This window comes from Notothenia rossii, assembly GCF_949606895.1.
Source record: "Notothenia rossii genome assembly, chromosome: 4".
Lineage (NCBI taxonomy): Eukaryota > Metazoa > Chordata > Actinopteri > Perciformes > Nototheniidae > Notothenia > Notothenia rossii.
In genome coordinates, this window is record NC_136902.1 from 42,485,619 (window position 1) to 42,504,504 (window position 18,886).

Below are 18,886 nucleotides of genomic sequence, written 5' to 3' on the forward strand. Positions count from 1 at the left end.
AAGATGGCCGTCACGTTGGCACATTTCACCTCATTCTTTCAGAATGAGAATAAAAGTATAAAACGAGGTGAAAATCACTACAAGTCTGGGCACGTTGAGAGCTGTACATACACGAAAGGGGAGTTAGTCGGTTCTGTAAGAGCCAGCATGTGGGACCGGCTTTACAAGGTTTCGGTGAGTAATATGAGTGCAATGTTAAAGGTTAATGTCAGTCAATAAGGAGGAGAATGAAAAAGAAGATGATGAACCACAGACCCGGCATATAATGACTGCAGTGTGCAGGGCTGTGTTAATTTATGTTACTGTTATCAATAGCATTAGTTGACTGAGAAAACCGTCAAGAAAAAAAGTTTAGCGATGTTACGAGTCGACAAGCATAATATGAACCACGGCTGTGATTGACAACCTGGACAGCCAGTCAGAAGCTAGAATGCCAACCTAGAGAGCCAATCAGAACCTAGAACGGGTGTACTGTATACGGGTGTGTATGCTGTGGATAACATTAGTGTTCACAAGAACAAGGTACACTCCCGTGTTTTGTTTTAGTTGCTCTTCAGATTGAAGCGGCCAGTTTTATATCGACTATATGTGTGATCTCCTTTTTACATCTCGTTGTGTCAATTGAGTTTATTTGCTGTGTGTAGATTCAAGGATTTTGGTTATCTTGTCAATTTGTTTGGTTATCTAGGCACAGCTGTGTGTGACTCCCTCTGGTACACTGGTATGTGTTTTCCTAATGTAGAGCATTGATTAATTCATAAACTACACACTGAGTCTAGATCCTGACCAAAAATTCATTTTTTGTTGATCAAATGTTTTTCAAAAATGTAATACACATTTAAAAAAATTCAATGTACAATCACAACCAATACAACATTTTACAAAAAATTCAGAAAAAACAAACCATAACAACAATCAGACAAGAGGACAAAACTATGGAAAAATAAACCCTCCCACCCCCAGATCTGGACCATCCTTGTATTGCTCATTCAATCTATTATAGCATGTTAACAAACATGGTACTTACTTTATTTGTACAGATCTACATGGGAGAGGATGGCGCGATGCAGAGCGCTGTCTGTGGTTGTGCATGGAGGATGTACAAATGCAGCCACGCTGCAGCATTGGCAATATTTGCCATGTGGCAGATCAGCTCCACAGAAGTTGAGTGCCAGTGGAGGAAGCCTGGCACTTCAAAAGTAGTCCAGCCGGTGTCTCAACTCTACCAACAGCAAGAGGAGACATACAACCCACTGGCCAGAGACATCGCCACTGAGGAAGTAGACTGGTTCAGGTCTGCACTGAGGGGCGCAGCGTGGCATGGCATGGCTTTTGTCACCTGAGTCGGAGCTGCAGCCTCAACATCAGGCCATTTTCAAAGTGCCGGATCTGGTGAAGGAGCATGGGGGTCGGGGGCTTGAGGCAATTCTTGCCTCAATGCGACTGAGCAGAGACCATTAAGCTGCCATCCAGACAGCCACCGTAGGACAGCAGACAAATCCTCAGTGGCAGTTACACAGGCAGGGCAGGTTGACAGCCAGCAATTTTGGTGCTGTGCTGAGGTCGGGACTTTCATCCACTCCATGCGCGTCCCTCATGAAGAGGGTGCTTGGGGGGTACAATTTAGACGGAGTCATGGCTGTCAACTGGGGAGTTGTAAACGAGGTGTGTTTGGCCAGTGTGTTTGGCCTTTTAAGTGTGACACATATGTAGTGATAAATGCTTCACCTGACCACTGTTCCTAAATAAAAAAAGTTTTCTGCATCGTCAGTCATGTTTTCCAAATAATTACCAATATTTCACAAATTCTTCATGTCAACTTAAGAGCACAGCTGTATGTTGAGTGTCAGCTTTGCTTGGTTCATCTTACTGGGGGGCAGCTACATGGATGTCGGTGCAGTCCACAATCATTTTGCAGTTGAAGGCAGAATGAATTTATTATTGACTCAGAATGAAGCACAACTTCATGTCATACAGTACATTGACTTTATTTGTAATTGTGTAAAAACATATGAGCATTGATTAGCAAGCAGGACCTGCAGGAACAGAGAACGGTGATGGATGGAGCTGGGAAGAGAGAAGAATAAAGAAAACAGATCAACTTTATTATCGAATATTAAAAATTCAATTTCAAAACAAGTTGCCGCTCCTACAGTTTTCTAGTGTGTAAAGATGATTTCACATGACCAATGCAAAATATCACACTCAATACATGTGTCTCTCTGGGGGGTGCATTGTGCCTTTGATGTATATAAATAATATACCATAACCAAATACTATTAGGTACAGTGGAAATCAGGTTGCCAGAGCAGGTCAGTCCAGTGTGCATGTTCCTCAGGGTCTCAGCAGTTACAGGTGAGGTAAAGAAAATAAAAGAGAAAAAGGTCAGTAACAACACTTTAAAGTAACAACACTGAATAATTATTGTTGTGTTCTAATATACTCCTGCCAATAGGGGGCGCAGTGTAACCAGAGTATACATACAATGTTGAGAGAAGAAGAGTAAGCCCGGGAGTTGATGCTGTGGCAGTTAAGCATGACGAACAGTAAAGAGTTGAGTACCCGTATCCTCTGTCCCTTGTTTCATTAATTTCTTTCTACTAATACACAACAAATTGGCGACGAGGATGGCCGTGGCTTCTACTCCTTTACCTCCCACCTTTCTTCAGTGTCCGGGAGAACCTACTATGCCATTTGGAACATGGCTAAAAATGTTCGAAAACTATCTGCTAGTGATCGACGTGGAAGGAGCCAAGTGGCCGGATACCCGTATACGTGCAACGCTGCTACACAGCGTCGGAACCGAAGCACAGAGGATATTCTACACATTGACTGAAACGGGAACTACATACAACCATGCCGTGGCTGCACTACGGGCGCATTTCGTGCCGAAGGTAAACGTAATTGCGGAGAGACACAGGTTCCGCCAACGAGCCCAGAGACATGATGAAACAATTGCACAGTACGTCTCTGCGCTACGTGAAATGCTCGTTTTTTGTGAATTTGGAAATGCAGAACAGGATATGCTGCGTGATCAGATCGTGGAAAAAGCCTACAGTGGACGCATACGTGAACGCTTGCTGCTAGAAGACAAACTGACACTGGATAAAGCCATTCAGATTGCAAATCAGGTGGAAATGGCGGCGCGCAACGTGGCCGAGTTCTCCAACAGTGAAGTGCCTGTGAGAGAGATCAGCGCGCCAAAATGGGAACAAAAACGTCCCGCTGCAAGTAAACAAAGACAAGGTGAGAGAAAGTCTGAGCAAGCACGAAGATGTTACAGATGTGATTCAGATAAACATATGGCCAATTCCACACAATGCCCTGCTACAAACAAAATATGCAAATCCTGTGGAAAAACTGGGCATTTTGCCAAAGTGTGTCGTTCAGAACAAAAACGTGAAGTGAGGGAGGTCTTTATTACAGAACTGACTGTTTTATTGCTGAATAATTCTGCCCCAAAAGAGAAGAAAATAATGTGCACTGTAGATTTGGGACTTTCTCCTGCTAACCAGTCATTTGAGATGATAGTAGATACTGGTTCTTCAGTGTCACTGCTGCCGGCTCATGTGTACGAGACCTATTTCAGTCACATACCACTGAAACCTACAAAGGTTCCTCTAGTCACATACTCAAGACAGAGAATCCCAGTACTAGGGAAACTGCATTTACGTGCATTCCATGACGGAAATACTGCCTCAGCTACCCTTTTCATTGTGAAGTCAGGTTCAATACTGCTGGGCCTGGACCTGTTTGAGGCACTGGAAATGGTCATCATGAGAAACAGAGTGGTACTGAAGTCAGAGCACACAGTCAGAGAGATAACAACCCCACCTGCAACTCCTACTACACCGACACCTACTGCATCTGCACCTGTTAATACAGTTTTACCTATGGGCTGTGTTAGGAACGTAGTACACAAAGTAAGAGTGAAAGATGAGGTGAAGCCTGTGCAGCAGAAATTGAGAAGGCTTCCATTCTCAGTCAGAGATGCTGTTTCTGCAGAGTTAAAGCGCCTTCTTGATGCTGACATCATTGAAAAAATAGATGCCTCTCCCTGGGTATCACCGATCGTTGTGACTCAACGAAAGAACTCATCTAAAATAAGGATGTGTACAGACCTCAGGGAGCCTAACAAGGCCGTCATAATGGATTGCTACCCCATTCCACACATGGAGGAGCTCTTCTCAGAACTCAGAGGAGCTACCATATTCTCAACCCTCGACCTGGCTAATGCATACTACCAGCTTCCACTGCATGAGGACAGCAGAGATCTGACTGCTTTCATTACTCACGAGGGACTTTTCAGGTACAAGCGAGTTTGCTATGGGCTAGCATCAGCACCCTCAGCATTTCAGAAGATGATGTCCATGGTGCTGAAAGATTTACCTGGAGTGCAGGCATATCTGGATGATATCATCATTTACTCCTCATGCCGTGCTGAGCATGAAACCCGCCTGAAAGCAGTACTGTACCGACTGCAGGAAGCTGGACTAAGTCTCAACACAGATAAATGCAAATTCTACCAGGACAAACTAACGTATCTAGGACACAGCATAAGCAAGGAAGATTGCCTTTCCCGCCTGCCACTGCCACACGGACAGGACTGCACCTCAGACACGGAACCAGAGATGGTTGCTGCTGTCTCTGCCCTGCTGACTGCTGTTCCCTCGTCTGACTTCACAGATGCCTGCACTTCCTGTCCAGAGTTACGTCAGCTACGCAACTACATGACAGACGGGTGGCCAGCTTCATCCAAAGGCCTGCCTGCTAACATGTTGCCGTACTACCAGGTGAGAAAGGAACTTTCTGCACATGAACAACTCATTCTGAGAGGGAGTCACAGGTTAGTTGTTCCAGTAAAGCTACACTCACACATGGTATCCTTAGCACACGAGAGCCACCAAGGCATTGTACGCACAAAACAGAGACTCAGAGACTTGTATTGGTGGCCTAAAATGGATGCACTGGTACAATCGGTTATCGCCGCCTGTGTGTCCTGCCAGATGAATGATAAAACAGCTAAAACTAACCCTGCACCTATGACATCAGTCCCTCTGCCTCAGGGGCCATGGCAAAAGCTTGCCCTCGACATCGTGGGCCCATTTGAGACTGGTCCGGTGGATTGTAAGTTTGCTATTACTGTGACTGACTACTATTCAAAATGGCCAGAAGTGTGTTTTGCCCCAAGATGCACTACTGCAACAGTGATCACCTTCATGAGATCAGTGTTCAGCCAAAAAGGGAACCCTGTGTCTGTGGTGACAGATAACGGTCCACAATTCACATCCTCAGAACTCGCCTTTTTCCTAGAAGAAAGAGACATCCAACACATCAGGACTACAATCTACCATCCAGAAGGAAATGGAGCGGTGGAGAGGCTAAATAGAGTGCTGAAGGAAAGCATTCTCACGGCACAGAGAGAGAACGCTCCGTGGAAAGCTCACGTTGCTGAGTTTCTTCAGGTCTACAGAGCTACACCTCACGCCACTACAGGGACATCTCCGTTCCAGCTCATGTATGGAAGAAAAATGCAAACCAAACTCTCAATCCTGCCACAGCTTACGGATACTCAGGATCAGGAACTGAGAGACAGAGTGGAAAAGAAACAGTGGCACATGAAAACATATTCTGATGCAAAAAGAAATGCCAAGATTCCCAAAATACATCCGGGAAGCCTGGTGCGTGTGAGAAACCCGCTGCATGTCAAAAAGGGAAAGCCAAAGTTCAGTGAGCCTCTGAAAGTGACCAAGCAGAAAGGACCTCACAGTTACACACTTGATAATGGAAAAACCTGGGATGCTTCACACCTGTCGGTGCTTCCAGAAACATTTACTCCTCCATCAGAAGAAGTGAGGCCTGCTGAGCCAGCTACAGTGCATGGTGCTCAGAGCAGGAACCAGCGAATCAGAAAGCAGCCTGTTTGGATTGAGGACTATGTCACTTAAACTGTGGTTGAATTAATGTTTGAAAATGTTCTGCATATTGTGATATGTGAAGTTATTATCATTACAGATGGTTTCATGGTTACTACGTAAGTGTCTGTTTAAAATGCTAATGTTATGCATGCTGTTCAAGGGGAGAAGTAACTCTTTTTAAGAAGGGGGGAAATGTTGTGTTCTAATATACTCCTGCCAATAGGGGGCGCAGTGTAACCAGAGTATACATACAATGTTGAGAGAAGAAGAGTAAGCCCGGGAGTTGATTCTGTGGCAGTTAAGCATGACGAACAGTAAAGAGTTGAGTACCCGTATCCTCTGTCCCTTGTTTCATTAATTTCTTTCTACTAATACACAACAATTATCTCTTTTAATAATTTTCTCTCAGTAATCACTCAACTACTGTCTTTCCAACAAACAGATTGACTCACCCTCACTGTCATCACAATGACACATGTCCAGAAGAATGTCTTGCAAAGCTCCCTGCCTGCCTGCCTTCCTTCGACTCTCCCTGAACTGCTTCCTTAGCACCCGGTGGAGGGCGCAGTAGGCTACTCTTCAAATGTTTCACGAAATACTTACCATGATGACTAATCTTACTGTTTAACATTTTGGTGTACTTCATGTAATAAAATAATAACTTCATGGTAAGGCTACTAAAAATGACAAGGCTAAGTAATGTAATGCTAACTAACGTGCTCACTACTAGCTAGGTAGCTAACTTGACTATGTTCCATCCACAACATGTATATTACCTATGATATTACCTGATATGTCTGATCCAGCGACTCCTGGTCCTTTCATAAGACGGGAAGCGATAGAACGAGCAAGTGGTATGATCACTTTTGTGATTACAACATGGTACAAAGCACATAGGCATCTTATAAAAGTGAATTTATTGGAGCAATCTCTTATATTTATTGGAGGGAATAAATCAGTTATGAAATCTTCTTCTTCGCTTTAATTACAATTCGCAACCACTTGGAGCATTATCGCCCGTGACATCACCTGTGCGACCCAGAATGGGATTTGGGATTTGTAGTCTTTGTAGTCGCGTATTTTTCATAGTCTTATATTTCAACAGTTTTACGACAAAATGTGACTTTTTTGACATGGAAATGATTGTTTAAGATTGACAAACATCATATGTGTAGTTTGTGGCACAATTCAAACGGGATCAAAAGATACGTTTTCTCTCTCCATTGAATTCAATGTATAATTTTTTGCTTCCGGGGTCCCATGGACCGGAAGTAGATGGGCGTGACTTCGCCTCTCTATAGTAGCAGCAACCGCTAAGCTAAACAAATACAAATTAAACATCAGAACTTGGTCTTCCAAGGTTTTCGGGTTTTTTAAAAATATCCCCCTTTCCCCCGCTGTTGGGTGGAAGGTAAGGCCTCTCCTAGTGAGAGGGCCCTCCCTAGTGGCGGAGATCTCTCCTGTGGCTGATCTCCCAAGCTCACTATAATTGTCCAGCGTGTGGTTTAAACTCCGGAGCTCCCGGCCGGCACTTTTTGAACATTTTTGATATAGTCTTTAAACCCCTGGTCTCTGTATTGGCGATGGAGGTGATTCTATGTTTCTAATGAATTAGCACTTCTTTAAATTAGTCTGAATCAAATCGTAAAATGTTATAGATAAATAATTCCCCAGCCTGCATACATGTCCATACAGGTTCCTTTTATAAAAACAAATAACAATCTTACTTACTCACCCACTGCAGTGTTTCAAAGTGGCACAAAATAAAAGGCTATAGCATTTATAAGTAACTTGGTTAAATCTGTTTGTGTCTGTGCTGTCTTTTTCTGATCGCCGTGGCCCGTCACCTCATCCTTCTGTCTTTTCAACGCCGTATCTTGTTCCCTCATAGACTACTCATCAACACCCTCGATATGGTGCCGGTCTTCCCTCACTTCCATCTCGTTGTTGTCTACCCGCTCTCGTCTCCGAAGTCTGGTCCACTTGCGCGCTGCCTCCAGTCTCTGCAGCAGCGTAGGTCTCTCTACTCCTGGGTCCGGCACCTGCCAGCCTCTCTGGCGCATCGCCCTAGCCGCGTCCTGAGCACTCTTATACACTATCGTTCCTTCGTTCCAGTAAACCCTCAGTGTGTCCATTGGAGATTGAAAACGAATCCCTTTATCTTTGAGAATTCTCTTGAGCCCCGCATATTTCCGACGTTTAACCGCCACCTCAGAAGAATAATCGTGGTCGAATGTCACTCTCCGTCCCTTCACTTCCATCGCCGTTCTCCAGGCCGTCTTAATGACGTTCTCCTTGACCTCGAACCTCAAGAAGTTGACAATAATGGCTCTTGGGGGTTTGTCTGGTTGTGGTTTTGAAGCAGGTGCCCTGTGCGCCGTTTGAATCTCCAACTTAATATCCTCCGACATTCCCAGCTCCTTGTGAATTAACCTGTCGACGTACTCGGAGACCGAGTCTCCCTCTATTCCCTCCTTCAACTCCCAGATTCGTATATTATTTCTTCTCGACCTCCTTTCTATGTCGGACAGCTTATCTTGGAGCTTGGTTTGTTGTTCAAGAGAGGCCGTAATAATGTCCTGGACGTCGGTACTCCACTCCTCGACCCCAGCCGTACGCTCTTCAAGGATCTCCATATCCTTCTCTTGGGCCCGCATCTCCGCCTCGGCGGTCTCTAATTTTCTATTTGTTTCCTCTCTGAAGCTATCAAGCACTTGCTTCATATCTTCTCCGTGTTTGTCCATATATTCTCTCAGTTGTCCCATTTCTTCACGTACTCCTCTTAGATTTTCTTCCATCCGGCTGCCAATTTGATCCAGTTTAGCATCCATGTTGTAATGGGCTTTCTCGAGTTTATCCCGCATGGCATCTAAGCTAGTCTGCAGCGCCGACACCCAGCTAGGTTGCTCGTCGTTGCTAGCTTTAGCGTTAGCCGTTAGCGGCTGACTGTGTTCCATCTGGACCTGCATCTCTCCCGGCTGTTTTCCGGCTTTTGTCTTTTTCTCCATTCCTTTCTTATTTACTAATTTGCTCATGACCTATTCTTCCAATTTCGAATCACATTTATTGGGGTTTTCTTCCTTTTGAACTTATTTGGCCGGGAGCTCTTCTTCTTAGCTGCTTATCGCCTCATGTGTAAACCGGAAGTCCGGGTTTTACTTCTTTACCAGGCTAGTTACAAGATGTTGTCTAAATTAAATTCTATCTCAATACATTACTAGGTTTTAACTTAGCTGTAATATGTTCTTTTTACATTTCAAACCTCAGTTACTTTAATACCTGTTACAAAATTGTTTCATCATCACAGTTCACCTTCTCATTCTCATTCTGGAATTACCTCTCTCAGTAGCCCCTTGGCCACTGATTCTGCATCTGTGTTACCTGTTATAACTCAATCAATATTAGAAACATGTCAACATTTTTTAGGAAACCTCTCGTTTCCCTTGGAGCTCCAGAATAATGTGTTAGTCCAAAAACATACTTGGTTAGTCATTGTTTTAGAATCATGCAGTTGCACTGATCACATGCAGACATTTCATTCACACTGTCAGTCAGGGTCAAAGGTCATTTGGTCTCAGTCTTTTTGGCCATGTGTCGTGCTCTGCAGAGACTTTAATATTCTACTAGCTGGAGTTGTACACAGCAAAATGAGCATCCCCAAGTGAACACTGTCAGATTTGATTTCAACACTTTGACAGTGTCTATATGGGTCCACACCACATAGAGTTAATATAACTCTTTTTAAAGAGTTGGTTTCTTAACACTATTCAGAGTAATTATTAACTCTATATGGAGTTAAAATGTAACTCTTTCATAACACTAACCAGTGTTAGTTTTTCTCAACACTTGCATGGTGTTAAATATTAACTCTCTCACAGAATAGTTTATTAACTATGAAAGTGTTACTCATATATCAACACTATAAAGTGTAAATAAAGCTCTAATAAAGTATAACAATTACTAAAAAAATAAATTAGGCTAAAGTTGTTTGAAACAAGATTTATTTTCAAACATATACAAACAAATGCTTTTGACACAAAAGCATTTTAAAATACATTTCAAAATACACAGCAATATGGAACAATGTATGCTCTCTCATTTTCATTAGAGTATTGCCTATCAAAGGGTCTAACATAGGTGAGCTGGTCAATACAAATAACAGCATGTTCATTGCTTTGGTCCTCTATACAGTAGGCATGAAAGTGATCATCAAAGTACAGCGTGTGAACAGTGCAACCAATTATGAAAGCACGCTGCTCATGAATGATGATGTTGCGTATTTTCATGAACACAGGTAGGTCATGGAATGTTCCAGTGCATATGTATAGATCAATTTGGTATTCAGTGCCATAATTTTTGACCCATCTTGTAGTTGAAACCTCTGAAAATGCATCTAAATGCAACATCTGACACAGTGATTCTGCACCTTCCAAGCTATTTATTGTTTTCATTTTTAAAGGACCAATCTCAAACCTTTTAAAATAATAGTTTTCATAATAAAAAGCCATTTGCCGCTGGTGTTGCTTAACAAGAGATTTTGTAAGGTTTTTGATTTTTTTTACAGACCTTTTAAAAAAATTATGTTTTGCTTCGAATCGCATACACCACATATGGATAAGAGGGCCAATTTTTTTAATACATCTCGGATAGTGAATCATTAAGTGGTGTTTGGGAATCAATTTCTTATCAGGAAACAACACTTTGAACATGTTGTGGTGGTCACAGATCAAATGTTTTAGGTAACTTATCATTCCATCAGTCAGGATAGGGGAGAAAACAATATTAACTATTTGCAACAAAAGGTTCCAATACTTATTTTCTCTTTCAACCACATCGCCAAAGATAAGTGGGGTATTGCGGAGAACACACAATGACTGAATGGCGTTTAAACCTAAGTGCTTGCTGTTGTCATCCAGTTTTAAAGCACTTGGTTTGTTTTTACGTTCCAGGTAACCATAGTTAAAACTCTGTACCCTGTCTGACAGTGCATTCAAAGAGATGTAACCATTTTTCATTAGGTACTGAAAGAAAAGCTTTAGCTCATACTGTACAACACCCTCTAACAAATCATGCATTATATCAACTGCAAAATTGTCAGTGCTATGAAAATACTGCAATGAATTGAGCACACAAGATGTTTTAACACCATAAATGGAAGGTAGAGCAGGATCTTCACTTAATGCATTACAATGTTCAACGTGAAGTTCTCTGGAGCGCAGGATCAGCCCAGGATCAGTCTCAGTGAACACAGACTGAAAGTCTTTCTTGTTTGTTAAACAAAACCTGCAACAGTTTGTTGCGTTGAAAGACTCGACGAAGCCCAGCAAGCCATTTAAAGCGAGATTGTCGCCTGTCACTTGAAATACCGACCCAAACAATGGTTGTTCAATAAATGGAAGTTTGATTCCTTCTGTTTCTAAAATGTTAAGATCATCAATCAGAGGCTTGAGTATTGCTTCAAATCCGTATTTTTTTTGATCTTGGGTGTAAAAAAGAGCTGCAAGATGCACATTCATAAGCGCAGAGTTAAACTTTGGTGTAAGGTTCTTTAACGTAAAATAAACACAAACAAGTTTATGGATCCCCTTCTTAGAACCTAATGGGTTAGCGGTTTCAAAGTCATCGTAATATAGCAAAATCTGTAGAGCATGTCTAAGTTGTGAAAACAGAGGATGATTTTGGAAATATGACCCATCATTAATGTCTTTGTAAGTCCCCTTTTCACTGCATTTGTCTTGCAAGAAGCATTCTCTTATCTCACTGTTTTTCAAAATAGATTTTATGGTACCTAAAATCGGTACATACATGTATTTGTCTGTTACAGGAATCTGACTATAGACACCTGTAGTTCTATCCCTACGTGTATCCAATCGCACACCAAGGATAAATTCTTTAGGCTCAACTAATTCCCATTTTTCATAGAAATATTTGTCTCTCTTTGTCACTGTGTTCAAGGTTGAAAATTGATTATCTAATTGATTTAAACTGTGCTCTATTTTCTCATAAATGCCTGACTCCATAGTTTGAGGAGAAAATGTTTGAAGAACTGCTTCCCGTGCTTGATTTTGAACATCATTGACAACTTCCTCCATTGAAGAAACTATTGTTTGGACGGTGCTTTCAGAAATACCAGAAGCTTGTAAGTGAGAAACAATAGATCCGCACATGTTATCAAGCGATGTCTGTGTGATAACAGGGGGGACCTGTAACATGGCTGCAGAAGTTGTTGGCTGCTCACTTGATTCCATCTCAAAATGTCTTTGTGTCTGTGTGATCACTTCTTGGTTAGTATTGACCTGCTCATCATGGTGATGTACGTTGTTAAGGTGCTTTCTGAAGCCATTGTATGTGCAAAAAGAGGAAGGACATCCTTGTTCTCCACATCTTAAACGCAAGCTTTTTGCAGGATATAAGCCGTGCTGAAATTTCAAATGTTGACAAAGAACTGAACAATTGTTGTGGTGCGTTTTACAAACAAAGCATGTAAACATGCTCAGGCACTTTTTGGAACTGTCCTCTGAACTTGTTGAACTTGTCTTCGTGAATTGGCTGTTACTCACGCAGTAGTCGTGCTCTTAGTTCTTTGACTCGTGGGCTTTCCTTTGCATTACCAACATCGATGTTGTACACCGTTGTTTGGATGAAGATGTAGAAATTGGAGAGAGCTTCATCATAAGAAAGGCTGAAGACATAGTGAGCTTTGAAAAGGGCATCAAAAGCAGCCACCGATGTCTGAGCGTTGCATGGTATGGGTTTGTGGTCCACAACGATGACGAACCTCTGGATTTTCTTCCTTTGCTCACCAATGCAGAGGAGGAAGGGCTGTCTTGCTTCAACTTTCTCCAGGAATGTGGTGAGGCTGGGTCCCTGCTGTAGATTGAATGACAAATGCAGTAAGTGAGGAGTAAGATTTATTCTTGCAGTCTTATATCAAACTGCAACTGCAACACATCTTACATACAACCACAGCACACAAAAAAAAAAAATCTAATGGTACATACCTTAAGAAATCTTACAAGATGGTTTGCCGCCTGTGCTGAGCTTATCTTGGCAGTTTTTTTATGGCCTCTGGGCGTTGGGGGCAGGAGATGCAATAGCAACAGGAGAGCTGAAATGTCACCATCCCAGCCTTGAAAATAAACAGAGGAGAAAGTATTAGAAAAAATATATAAATTGAAGCTGCAGTCAATAATCAAGGGACCATAGAGGTGAATCATTTTTGAAAATTATAATTTTTCTAGGGTTCCTACTTGAGTTGTAGTTGAGGCTACTGTTATATATTTAACTTATTAAACAGGCAACTTCTTTATCTTAAAAACACAACTGTTATTATTTACCAAAGTCGTTCTCAGGGTCAAAAGCTGCCAGCAGCTCCTCAACATGAAGATTTGAGGGAAGACTCTGGCATTCTGCAATGACTTTGTTCTTGAAATATGATGGCCACTTTGCCAGGAACTTCCTGGATACTTCGTCACCAAACATCATGGAAAAATCCTGGTCAATCTTTAAACAAAGACCATGTCCATAAAAAAAGTTATTTAAACGTACTTGATATTTTTAAGGAATCTGTTTTCAAATATTCAAAATACAGTTTAATAATCTTTACATTTACTTACCAATTCAGGTATGTCAAGGAAACGATGGAAGACGTCTAAGACTGAAGATGTTGCATCCTGGTCATGAATCAGCTTCTGTCTGTACTCAAAGGTGGCTCTCATCTTGTCTTTGACCACACCTTTGTCTGTTGAATGTCGAATTATTGAGAGAGCCTCCCTGCACTCCTCACCGAAGAGCTGCTCACCAATCAACAGAGATTCTCTTTCAGTTGTTGGGCCGTCCTTGAAATTAGGCCTGGAGCGCCCACGGAAGCCGTCATAGGTGTTGCGTTGGACTGTCTTCAGTCTCCAAGCGAGATAGCCAGTATTGGCATCAGGGTCATAGTAATGCTCCTGCTCACACAAGCATTCACACGAACAAATCACAATAAGAAATATATATCAAATATTAATCAGAATCATGGTCTAATGACATAAGTACTACAACAACACAGTTTACAGACTTCAAGGAGAGCTTAAAACTTACATATCCATGTTTGGAGTATGGATCTTGGAGATATGGGAAAAGGGTCACAATTCCCAGGGCATAACTGGTTCGCACACTTGTGGGTGGAATCCTTCTTTTAAAAACAAAATTATTATTACATTTGTGTCTGATCCATTTGGGTTTTTCTTAGTCATTTTTTGTGATTTCTTACCCATAGGATTCTGTCATTTCTGCAACCAGAATGTTTATCATCTGTCTACGTGTGGCATCTGACAGAGTTTTGGTTTTGTCATACTCTTTGAAGATTTCTTCACCCTTTGGATTGGACTTCAAAACCGTATCAACCTTCTGCCAAACGTTTTTTTTCAAAATATTAGGGTTAATGATTAAGCAAATTAAATATTTCTAGGTAAGTACGTTTTTTATTACAATATTACAAAAAAAGAGTATACGTTGCATGATCATAGTATAATTGTTTACTAATCTAAACATTTGAGACAGTTATATAGGATTTCAAGGTTTACCTGTCTTGATTCTTCACGATCCACTTCTCCTGGACCCCTCTTTCTGTTATTTTTTCGATGAGAGGATAACAGTCGAATCAGATGAAATGGAGGAAGATGGTGATGGTGTAGGGTTCGGCAATGAAGCTGGTGATGCTGTAAGATCGAGGATTGAATCAGCTGATGCTGTTAGGTCCGGCAACACTGATGAGTCTGATTCGTCTTCTACAAAATTAACCTCGAGATCTAAAAATTGACACAGGAGAATAAAAGAAGAATAAAAAAAGTGTTAAGATGTTATGATATGTAAAAAAAATATTTTTTTAAATGTAAATAAAATGTTGTTGATTAACACATAATTTCAAACTATTTCCTAAAAATGTGTTGGTACAGTATGAGAAAGTATCAGTTGTAGACATGAAGTAATATTGATGCATCCATATTAAACAAAGACTGAGTCAAATCTTCCAAACCTTTATTTAACAACCGTACCTGTTACTGGATACTGGCGGAATCCAACCTTGAAGTTTCGGACCCCTGATTTAATCAGTTCATCAAATATGTCGGCATCAACCTCAGTATCTGATGTATTAGTCAGATTGAGCAGGCCTTCAGTTAGAAGTTGAGACTCCAGACTAAATTTGTCTGTAACTGGGAGATATAAAAAATAAATGACAATACCATGTCATTTAGACTTCCAAATTGACCTTTTTTAGTGACTTACGTTTACAATTATAATATAGATACAAACCTTCTTGAAGAAACCGGAGAAAATCAAAGTTTTCATCAATTTGTGGAACTTTAATGTATTTCTGGACTCCTCCATATTCCACCTTTGCCAGCATTTTCTGTATACATTTTAGTAAGTTAATGAGAAGTAGCTTTCTACACAATGTTATGTAATTACAATGAATAAATGAACAATCATTGTTAGACATCACATACATTATATCATATAATGTATCTTACCACAATAATTGCGAAGAGAAGATATTAATCCATCTGCCGTTTTCAAAAGCAACCTTAGACACAAACAAGCTTTTGTTATTTTTATACAAAAGACAGCACCTAAACATGTAAGATGTCACACAAAATAATTGAATACTCTGAAGTACAACACTGTAGGTGATCTATGCAAGAGATAAAATAGGTAATAAAGCAATGCCAAATTGAATGCAGAACACCTAAAAGAAAAATATAGCTCAATCATCGTAAAAAAGCTGTAATGCTGTGACGATAAATTATTTGCCACCAGTAGAAGCTGCTGGGAGTCTTCCAGCAGCTTCTACTGAAGCCTTACGAGTAAATCGCCAGAACGCCGACACCTCCTCATCTCCACCGCTCCCATGTTTTATTTTGTACTCTCTCTCCGTTGATGCGCGGGGCTAATGCTAATGCTAATGCTAATGCCGGCAAATACAATGGCGGCTAAATTGTTCAGAGTTTTACGGGGCGTGGTTTGCACTTCGCCCAGACAATCGAAATTGGTACTTTTTTCTCCCCAGGATAGTACCACCTCTCTAGCAGGCACTAAAAATGGGGGTAAAAGTTCTCTGAACTAAGTTCTCTTTTTGGTGTGAACGCAAAATTCAAGGCACTATCGGAACTAAACGGGTAAATTACTCCGGTGTGAAGGCGCCTAGATGCACCAGTAACATTAACCTTTGATGTAGTCTTGCAAGTTTCTATGATTCATTAGCAAATAAACGCAAGCCTTCAAAACAGGGATCTCATTAAATATAATACTACCGATATAACGTTCCCACTCGGTGCCTGCATTCACATAAAGGTTATGTTTGTTTGGTTATACGTTTTTTCGGCTTGGTTAGCTAGTGCTAACTCTAGCTTAATGCTAAAAGCCCACAAGCCAAACACATCTTATCTTAGCGGTGACTCGCCTGTCTTATAACACAGGAAAATAGTATATCACACTTTTGTCATGAAAACGGAAGTTTTAGCGAACTAAGAGAAATACCAATAACAAAACACAACATTAACAGAAATGATTTTAATTTACTTACCGAACAATGTCAGGGAGCAGTTAGCCGTCATGGCAAGACTCTGGTTTGAAGTGGCTAGTGCTACGGCGATGGGGGCGTGGTGATACGTTAATTTACACTTAAGGTGTTAGGTTTGGAGTTAAGAGTTAAACGTTCAGAGTTAATGTACTACAATTACACTTACAGATTTGATTTATAGATATTTCGTTTTGACACTCGTTTTTAACACCAACTATTTGTCTAATGAGAGTTAAATATAAGGGATTTAACTCTATCAGGAGTATATTTAACTCTACTCTTGTTTAAATTTCACCAACACCAAAATATTAACACTTCTCAATTTGCTGTGTACTAGTGACATCATTGTGTTGATGTCAACCAATGCAACAAAGTCTTTCTCGAGTTCGCAGCACCATTTTCTTCAGATGTTTAGGATGTTAAACTAAGCTTTGGCCAAATCAATCATTATTACTTTTTCAGATCTAACTGGAGGTTGAACAAACAAAACCTTTTTTTTTTGTTTACATCATGCAAACCACTAACATATTTTCCAATTTCAGCATCAGCCTTGTTACTCTAAAATTACGTCTTAAATAGGAATATTAGAAATGAAACAAATATTTAATCTTCAGAAATGTTCTTAACAAATGGAGAGTAATGCCATCTTTCTATCTAGTGAATACCCAACATATTTAAAAAATGTCAGATATATAAAAAATAAGCCTAAATACTCTTTTACTATCAAAGTCTAAAGCTAGACCTAAGCTGAACAGTTTTTTAATGGACAATTTAATCTAAAAACAAAACAAAACTGGACTTGTGTTCTTGTGATGTGTTCTTCAAAATACATTAGTAAATACCTTGTGAATTATTCACAATATAACTAACCATCTCTAGGATATGAAATCCATTCATCTTTAACCAGATACTATTTCCCTCATTATTTTTAGTTCATGATAATAATGGTATAACGTCCACACGTTTACCCATAGCTAGTCACTATGTCAAGATTATCATGTGTGACATAATAATCAGATGTCTTGTTTGCCAAACCAGGATATTCAACTTTATTTTTTTCAGCATTCCAGACCATCATTAAACAATCAGCCTCCCTTCCTAAACACTAAGCATATCGTTCTACACCACCTTCTGATAAACTCTTGCACAGTTATGCTGTAAAATCATTGCATGATTTCTTCAGAGTCTGAACAGACTGAGACCAGCCTGTCTCAAGATCTTGTCCTATTGAGAACAGTCAATGATTCATTGTCCTCTTCAGCTGTAGTCAGTGGCAGGGCCCCCAAAAAGCTAGAACCGGCCCTGGTCAGCGGGCTCCAAGGAAACTCTCTCTGGCATTGGGATGTCCTGAGGGGGAAGGAACCTCTGGATCAATGTGATACAATCAGCAGACACACGTTGTCCTCTGCACAGCAGAAATCCCCAAAAACTGCAGTACCTCTTCACACCACTGTTGCCTTGACAACGAGGCACAAGCAAACTGTCAAAACCTCCTCAGAGATGCGTTCTTTGCACACTTCTTCTGTTTCTGTAGTGAGCAAGTTCATCAACACACTGATTCAGAGTACAACTCAAAGGTGGCGCACAACTATCCAATGCTGCTGTAATCACAGCAAATCAGCTACTGAGAAAAACTCAATGTAAATCTCTCCCCCAGCGGGTTACAAAATAAAGTGTCTCTATGGTCAGGAATGCTGAAACATGTGAATGTTAAACCCATTAATGGTAACAGTCTTCCTATTCTTCATTACTTCAGTTCTAAGTTAATAGGCAAAACAAAGACACCTTTCTTAACCACTATAGATTCATCTTTTATCTACTTGCTTATTCTATTCTTTTTCAAATTGTTTATCTAAGTTGTGTGTTACAAGCATGGTTAGATTTGTAACAGAATACAAAACTAACTGTATTCAGCGCTATATATTTAAAACAAGTAATCTGACTACAGTTAATGAATATATTTTTGGAACACTTAAAGGAATTATTACAAAATGTAATCTTCATTATTACTAAAGTTGAAACCTAAATAAATCATCACGGAACATTTTTCTGTCCTTATTACTTAATTGTTTCAATAAAAACTAAAAAGCATTGTAAAAACTCCCATTTTTGAGAACATCTCAACACTTTTATTCCATCTAAGCACGAATGTTTATGACAAACTCGTCCTATTAATCCCAAACGGTATTTAATGGTATCAATTGTGAACTTTCCTTAATATTAATTGTAAATGCAACGTATGTTCTCTTTAGAACAAAGACAGGATAGTTGCAGCTGAAACTGGTTAATAGCAATTTTCTGTTAACCTAGATAAGCCTGTTGTTCTTATATCTAGTAAATATATTCTTATTTTATGTTACTCATAAAACAATATGACATTTTCCAGAATAGTAGTAACTCTATA

The 18,886-nt window shown here is 40.3% G+C and overlaps 1 protein-coding gene and 1 long non-coding RNA gene across 5 annotated transcripts; both read right to left on the bottom strand.

Moving 5' to 3' along the window:
• Positions 1-1,963: 1,963 nt before the first annotated feature.
• LOC307036852 lies at positions 1,964-2,424 on the bottom strand. The gene is made up of 2 exons (XR_013807490.1): positions 2,288-2,424; positions 1,964-2,067 (listed from the first exon to the last, which is right to left on the bottom strand). It is a non-coding gene; the product is annotated as an uncharacterized lncRNA (long non-coding RNA).
• Positions 2,425-12,856: 10,432 nt separating this feature from the next.
• Positions 12,857-16,804, bottom strand: LOC307037242 (uncharacterized protein). 4 transcript variants are annotated; one of them, XM_079678026.1, is made up of 10 exons: positions 16,486-16,804; positions 15,434-15,486; positions 15,216-15,312; positions 14,957-15,115; positions 14,486-14,710; positions 14,173-14,309; positions 14,001-14,091; positions 13,535-13,867; positions 13,256-13,421; positions 12,857-13,047 (listed from the first exon to the last, which is right to left on the bottom strand). In XM_079678026.1, exons 6-10 carry the CDS (start codon positions 14,211-14,213, stop codon positions 12,872-12,874), a joined length of 807 nt encoding a protein of 268 aa, XP_079534152.1. In that variant the 5' UTR covers positions 14,214-14,309; positions 14,486-14,710; positions 14,957-15,115; positions 15,216-15,312; positions 15,434-15,486; positions 16,486-16,804; the 3' UTR covers positions 12,857-12,871. The 4 variants fall into 4 exon arrangements, with proteins under 4 accessions (XP_079534152.1, XP_079534149.1, XP_079534150.1 ...); XM_079678023.1 differs by having other exon boundaries at positions 14,001-14,094; XM_079678024.1 differs by lacking the exon at positions 16,486-16,804 and adding an exon at positions 15,765-15,825 and having other exon boundaries at positions 14,001-14,094.
• Between the last annotated feature and the right edge of the window lie 2,082 nt (positions 16,805-18,886).

Coding starts and splice junctions, on each gene's coding strand:
- LOC307037242 (XM_079678023.1), bottom strand. CDS start 14,213: ATGATAAACATTCTGGTTGCAGAAATGACAGAATCCTATGG. Junction 13,868..14,000: donor CATACTCCAAACATGGATAT/GTAAGTTTTAAG, acceptor TTGTGTGAGCAG/GAGCATTACTATGACCCTGA. Junction 13,048..13,255: donor TGACCCTGAGAACGACTTTG/GTAAATAATAAC, acceptor TTTATTTTCAAG/GCTGGGATGGTGACATTTCA.